A 7,500-nucleotide genomic window follows, 5' to 3' on the forward strand; every position below is an offset into this window, starting at 1 on the left:
ACCAACAATGTCATTTGTGATTTGTGTTCTCTTAGGTTGATTTTGTAATCCGTGAATCACGGAGCCTTGATAATCTGAGTCAGATGTATGAAGGATGGACTGCATGGGTATGAGAACAAGTGATTGTGTTCCACTGATAGTACTGTGAGCTAACCAAGACCAGTCTTTGCAGCCATCTTAGTAGCATCGCACTGGCTCAGCAGGCCATTACTGAAGGCGGATAGCATTACCAAGGCTACATACTGGCATGAAGCTAACAACAATATTATTTAACAATGCAGACCGCAGGCCATCAGAAATAAGTTGACAATGCTTACCCAACCAAGATGAATTTTGTTGTGGAAGTACTCTGGCATTGTTTGGCATTTGTAATAGCAGTGCTTTAGGGGAATATAAATAGCCTTTGCAGTGTAGCAGATTTAACACCTCCTTTTGTTTGCTATTATAACCAGAACTTAAAAACAAAGCTATTCAATCAAATTCCCTTTGAAGCATGGTTGCAAAGTTAATAGACTGTGTCACACTCACTTTGAAAGACTTGTTGTAGATCTTAGAGAGTAGAACAGCAATTTCAAGCTCTCTTCCCATGCGTTAGATAATGGTATCTTTGTTGAAAAGGGATTTCAGTATTATCTCATGAACATGCTGTAGTAATGTTTGGCAATGAACAACAAACTATGGCTTAAACGTAATGTGCTATTTCCCTTGCAAAAGACTGAGCTGCTTGAGAGCATAACCAATATTGCATTATCGGCAAGCAAGCTGACAGTTTCTTACAGAACATGTTGTTGCAAAGTTGTTAGCATTGTGTCTTACCATCACAAGTGCGCAATATTGTTCTAAATTTTTGAGGAATTATTCATCTGGTGGCATTCTATTCCTCTTTTTGAAACAAGTTATTTGCATCACAAAAGTTCACCAGAAAGTTTGTCATCATTTTGTGTTGCACCAAACACCTTTCACTTTAGAGAACACTAGTGAATGCTCATTTTTTCTCTAACTTTTTTCATGTGATACTTATTATAATAATTATTATTGTTAAGAATCTCAGGACCTGTTCAATGATAGTTCATACTGCTTTCCATGTGGCTCATGTCTCTTTCATGTTTTTTTGGGATGAAAGAGAAGTTTGGTTTGACTGATGACCTTATTTTTGCTTGATTTTGAACACATATTTTGTTTTGATGACAGTCCGGTCAGGGTATCTTCTTTCTAAGTACCACTTTAAAGTTGAATCAACTCGGGCAGACCTTGAAATTACAGTGCTATTGGCCGACCAGGCATTAAGTAATTCTTTCATTTTCTCATTTGTATTCACTGTTTTGCTTAAATTATTTAGATAAAAATCTGTTGGTTTTTTTGTGCTGGAATCTGTTATAGTCTAGCCTATTACGTGGCTGAGCTGTTCTTGTTGGTGCAGGGCATGAGTGGTAATTCCACTGCAGCAGTATGGACTGTGTATGAAAGCCAATGTTTATTCTTATTGTTATTGAGTTTATTGCTAGTGGTGAAGGGTTTCAACAGCTTTCTTGTATTTACACATTCTAATACCAGTAAGTCACAAACTATGTTAAAATAATGCGTTATTACTATTTTGCTAGACAAAAGGTAGTTTCCTTTCTCTGAGGTAAGCCTTCTCAGTGTGGATTCCCAGTGCACTTTGTATTTGATCTTCTGAAGTTTGTTTGTTTCAATGAAAAAGGAAAGATTGATCATTAGTCTTTCTCCCAAGTTCGACAAAAGAGTACATTACAATTGATCAAAGCTTTTGAATCTTCTATTTTTTGAACCAGACATTCTGAAAGTTTTCTGAAAGAATCCCAGTTTATCCATAGTTAGCCCAAGCTTGATATATGTGTATCTGTGCTGTACTATATTGTGCAAGAGTAGAATAATTATCAGTATTTGTATTGGGAAGACGGTTTTTCTCAAAAGTAAAAATTTTTTTTACGATTTAATTAAGTAAAAAAATAGCTTATCTTGCTTCAGTCTTGTCTTTTCTCAGGTATGATTTCTGGGTTGATTAAGAGCAATTTAGGTGGTTTTTCCTTCCTCTTCTTTTCCCTCTAGAAAATGAAGAGGAACCAAAAACAACCTAAATCGCTCATAATCAACCCAGAAACTGTACCAGACACAAAGAAACACAAGACTGAAGCAAGGTAAGCTATATTTTTAAATTGTGAAAATGTTTTTGAATTTTGAGAAAAACCGTTTTCCCCATGTACAAATCCTCATATTTCTACTCTTGCATAATAATTATAGTACAGTACCGATACTCATATATTAACCCATTGACTCCCAGGGGTTCCCCATTGATGAGAAAAATCGTCTGGCGTTAGACAGAGTCTAACCGGCCGGTTTGGATGTCAAAGGGTTAAGCTTGGGCGACCTGTGGTTTATCAGGACAAACAGAATTTTAGAATAGCTTACATGTATTTTCATATTCACATTTCTCAAGTACCTCCCTCATGAATAATAATATGTCAAGGTTGTTCCATTGTTATTATACAAAAGCTCTTTGTGTCAGAACAATAAGACGACTGTCACAATAACTTGTCACAGGAGAAACCCTTTAACTAAAAGAACTGCTTTTTTTGAGAAAGAGATCAACATATAATTTCAAATGTGTTGAAAATGATAATGTAGGGACATACCTCAATACTGTGCCTTTCTTAATTGTCTTGCAAAATGTACTTGTTTGAGTCACTGAGAATGTTTATCTGTCAGAGGAAGTAGTGTCTTTTGTATCATTGCCATTTGTGTGTCGTTGTATTGGATATTATATTGGTAACTAACTTACTAATCATTATCAATTGTATGCACCTGTGGTGTTGAGTACCAATAAAATCTAACCCCAAAAGCTTTTGTTTGGTATTTTCTGTCTCATTTCACAAAAGCATATTGCTCCAACATAACATGTATTCTTTATTTCATAGGCTTTTCAGCATAAAAAAATTTCATTTGTATAAAGAGAACTTAATTCCATTGGCTCTTGCAGTTCAACACAAGAGATAATATCTCTGTTGTTCCTGCTTGAACATTGGGTTCCAGTATTTCGTCACTTTTTCTCCAAGGAGTTGAGCCAAGAATTTACGTCAAGCTTCCTATCCAAGGACTAACTGTCCCCCATCACGTTGTCGAATGCCATTTAGAATCCTGTTACCTGTCGTTATTCTAAAGTCATTTCTAGTCTGTCCAGAAAGAGGTTCTCCTATAAAAGTAATAGTTTGATAATAGTCAGTAATGCTTGGTAAAAGAAATTATTGTGTAGTGTACATGTTAAGCACAAACTGGGTGTGAAGATGTACTTGTAACAAATGAGAAAATGAAATAACGTGAAATTTCAATGAAAAAGGTATAACTCATTGGGCCTCGATGTTTCCTACTTTCCATTGATCAAATGCAAAAATGGCCTCTATAGTATTGTTTTGTCTTTGTGTTCATTAGCCTTACTAGGCTTGTTAGCACACATAAAGTTGAAAGAATTTTGGCTGTTCCGTGTAAAACGAAGCTAGCCAATGTATTGACCATTTTTGTATTTGGTGGCTGAAGATTTTTCATTCTGCCTAAAGCATGTATTGTTGAGATACAAATATTGATTAAAAGTAGATTTTTTTACATCCTTTTATTTAAATCTCATTTTATTTTCATAACACTCTGCCACTTTTATTTGCCTTTTGTATGTAAACAGGCTTTAACTTAAAACAGCAGGAGTAATGTTTGCAATTACATTTGTTGGGTATTTTTTTCCAAAAGAAAGTATGTTAAGTTGGGAAAAAAGTTGAATAGCTTACATGTATAATTTTTCATATTCAGATTTCTCAAGTACCTCCACCATGAATAATAACATGACATGTCATGGTTGCTTTATTGTTATTGTACAAAAGCTCTTTGGGTCAGAGTAATGAAGCAACCATAAAACATCACCATTATATAAGTCAGCAGTTCCTGCAAAATTTGATAGCCAAAATAAGCAGTTTTTCAATTAATTTTGTTATACAAACCCTTTCTTTGACTAAACAATATTCTCTCTGGTTTTAAGGTTAGAGTGTAAATCTACCTGTTATAACGTTGTAACAATATTTAGTTGGTGGAATTCTTTCCACTCCTAGCCCTTTCTGCTTGCCAAGAAGGTCATGAACCTTGTGATAAGTGGTGGAAAGGCTCATCTGTGAAAAACAAAGGGAAATCCAGTTTCAACACTAATTTCTGAAGTAGTTTGCCCAGCCGACCTTGGTGTATTTTGCACTGGGGTGGGTTGGGGGGGGGGGGGGTGGCTAACAAGTAAGCACCAGAGATGCTTACTTTGTAGGGGGTTCTGGGGGAATTCTCCGCCAGAAATTTTTGAAATCTTGAAGCTCGGAAATGCTACTTTTTCCTTCGGTTTGCGGTTTTTTTTGTTTTATATATAGGTAATCACATGATTTCAAGTGTAATTTGGAATAAAGTTTTTTCAAAGATGACCAAAATTGCCGTGCTCATAGGGTGAGTGGAATTTGTGGTCTTTGAAAAATTTACAAGTGCTTATTTATTTCAAATTGCATGAGAAAAATCTGTGATTACTTCTTAATGTACATGAAAAAATTTGAGATGGTTAAGCAGAGGAAACTCACACTTATCACGCAGGGAAAAATTGCACGATAAATTGTGCCATTCAGGGCGCGCACTTGATTTGAAAACAAGAAATTTGATTGGTTCTGACCAAATCCTATTGTTTATTAGCCAAACATAATCCAGAATTTCAATGTGTACCTGTAATTTGCACTGGTAAAAATATTACACTTTTTGCACTGTTACACTTGAACTGCACTGCTCTCAGCCAATCAGTAATTTTTTTCATGAATATTCTTAGGGTTTTTAAATTATTCTTTATCTTCTATTTATTTTGAATTTGTTATTTTTTGCTCGAACTTGGGGGGCTAAAGCCCCCCCCCCCCCTCCCCTCCCAAGGGGAGAGCTCTTGTCAAGTTTTCTTATCAATGTCCCCATTAATAGGACATGGTTTTTCAGTGAGTGATTAACCCATTGACTCCTGGGGTTCCCCATTGACGAGTAAAATTGTCTGGCGTTAGAGTAAAATACTAAGTAATTATTATTGGCCGGTTTAGGGGTGAATGGGGTAATTAACCCTTTCACTCCTGTGGGGTTCCCCATTGACGAGTAAAATCGTCTGGCGTTAGACGGAGTAAAATCTATAAGTCTCATTGGCCCTTACAGGAGTGAAAGGATTAACTAAAAAAACATACTTTTTTGAAATAAAAGTGCCCTAAAATGAGTTGTGAATTAATTTTAAGTGACCAGATGGAATGAAAGGAATATCTGTAAAACACTAGCCTGTTGAGATCCTTGTTGTCTTATTGACTGAACCATATCTTCTCCTGCCATTTGGGAATTCCATCTCACATTATCCTCATGAATTTCTTGTGCCTGGTGAAGGAAGCTGAGTCATTGACATGATTTGTGAAAGGGTACACAGTTGGACCATTTCATCAACTTTGAAGCTGGTACAGTGAGTATTGGTACTCACACCCTGCCTTTGTCAACTCTTTTTCCTAGTGTTTTATGACTCTTACAGGCACAGAAACCTGTTACTACAGAGATAAGATCAAATCAGTAGATCTGATGACCTCTAATTGCTGACCATGAACCAACATGGCATCCCCTGGTATGAGGCAAAAACTCCACAGCACTTTAAAATAAAGTTAAATTAAGGAACCTGCCAAATAACTGCAGAGAAATTAAATGGCAATGCGATGACATTGCTATAAAGGTCACAAAATATTCAATTTGTGAGACCCTGCAAGTCTCTTGGCCCACCTTTTATTGGCCTGAGAGGACTTCCCTGGTGTACCTCATAAGAATGGAATGTGTTGCGTTACTTTTGGTACCAAGAGCGGCATATTTTATACAATATTTACGACACAAAATATGGCCAATTCCCTTATCACAGAAACGAAATGTAGTTTAAATTTTTTTTTCAAGTTTATTTAGTTTTCTTTTCTGTCTCCACAGCAGTTTTTTTTAAGAACGATACATCTTCTTTAGGTTGAGAGTTTGCTTTGTGAATTTACAGACTAACCCTTACTTCACAGAGTTTTCACAGTGCAATGTCCAGCATCTGTAAATTGTGTCTCTGTGTCATATGCCTAAAGCCATGTAATATTAACTTACCGGAGAAGTTTTGTGATTAACATACGTCCTTCTGGAATGTGTGTTAAGTTCGTGTTCTGGTAAAATTCCAATACTGAAATGTGATGTGTGTTGCGAAGGATAGGCTACTGGTCTCTTGCTCGGTTGGAGGTCTTTGCGTCCAGAGAAATTCTGTAAAATCAATTATTTCAAGTAGTTGGCAACAAAATAATTGAGTTTAAGGAGAAGCATAAATTCCCAAACGGTGTCATCTGTAGGGACAGCTGACACGAAACATCCGCGCAAATGTAAACATGGTAGTACTTGCAATTATATTCTGAAAATGTCGAAAAAGGAATGCTCGAGAGGGAGGCAAAGGCTTGACGAAAATAAACTTGTTTTTAACATGAAATAGGACCTTTTAAGGACACAAAAATATCAAATCGATGAGATGACTTGGCGGTCATCTTTAAAAATTTGACTGTGTTGCAGTTGCCGAGATTAAATACAGTGGAATGTATCGTGTGAATTAATCAACACCTGTTTAACCTAATTGTTTGATTTTGACACATTGACTTACCGCTTTCATGCAGCTGATATAAGAAGTTTGTATCGGATTTACTTCATACGTAAGAGTTGTAGTGTGCATCGGTCTTGATCCCTTCTTGTGCCTCGACGGAGGAAAGCTTCTCGAATAGCGCGAGAAATAAGGCTGGTCAGAGATTATAGTGATATATTTGGAATGATTTGTTAATGCAGTCGATGTGTCTGTACCTTGGCCGTAGCCAGTTACACGTTGTAAAGTTTTCGACATTTTTCTTCTTTGCAAACTAAGTCATCTTTGATTCATCTTTGATTCATCAAGCATATCGCATGCTGTTTATGTCACTTTTGTTTCCATGGAGACGTTTGCCCCGGTCATGCAACAGGGAATCGTGCCGCTACTTGTGTTACCAATATTTGGAGTTTTTACTTTCAGCGGGTAAAAGACATTTTAAAGATCTATCTGCTGACCTGTTTTCAGCTAGGTAGCATGCTTTGTTTTGAAAATGGAGCAGTTTGAAAATAATTTTTTTTACTACGCGTGACATCTGGATTGCTTCTGAGAAACATGTCACGTACACGAAAATATCCATTCGCCTTTTGTTTCCGAGTGCTGAATAACGAATATGTTAAGAAAAGTACGCGAATGTTTTTCAGGTTTAGCAGTGAGAAAAATTTTGTTGAGAGAGCCAAATTATACTCCAGATGTTTCCGCTGGTTTCCGGCCGCCATGTTGGTGTCCCTCTGAGGGACACCAACAAATCTACGTTGTATCGGCTCTTGCTTAAAATATTTAGTTTCATACTAAACACTGTAAGTTTGAGTGGT

General features: G+C 36.5%; 2 protein-coding genes across 3 annotated transcripts in view; one reads left to right on the forward strand and one right to left on the reverse strand.

Annotated features, from left to right (window-relative positions):
• The window catches only part of LOC137971086 (serine/threonine-protein kinase SMG1-like), a 66,823-nt gene extending 64,864 nt beyond the window's left edge, over positions 1 to 1,959 (forward strand). For both annotated transcript variants that reach the window (XM_068817810.1, XM_068817811.1), the window contains exon 77: positions 36 to 1,959. In XM_068817810.1, coding sequence (XP_068673911.1) covers positions 36 to 113 — 78 coding nt within the window. In that variant the 3' untranslated portion in view covers positions 114 to 1,959. The remainder of the gene's footprint in view (positions 1 to 35) is intronic.
• Positions 1,960 to 2,899: 940 nt separating this feature from the next.
• Positions 2,900 to 7,021, reverse strand: LOC137971088 (uncharacterized). The gene is made up of 5 exons (XM_068817812.1): positions 6,710 to 7,021; positions 6,172 to 6,321; positions 5,335 to 5,427; positions 4,061 to 4,169; positions 2,900 to 3,211 (listed from the first exon to the last, which is right to left on the reverse strand). Exons 1-5 carry the CDS (start codon positions 6,941 to 6,943, stop codon positions 3,105 to 3,107), a joined length of 693 nt encoding a protein of 230 aa, XP_068673913.1. The 5' UTR covers positions 6,944 to 7,021; the 3' UTR covers positions 2,900 to 3,104.
• Positions 7,022 to 7,500: the final 479 nt, after the last annotated feature.

This window comes from Montipora foliosa, chromosome 9 (genome assembly GCF_036669935.1).
Source record: "Montipora foliosa isolate CH-2021 chromosome 9, ASM3666993v2, whole genome shotgun sequence".
Lineage (NCBI taxonomy): Eukaryota > Metazoa > Cnidaria > Anthozoa > Scleractinia > Acroporidae > Montipora > Montipora foliosa.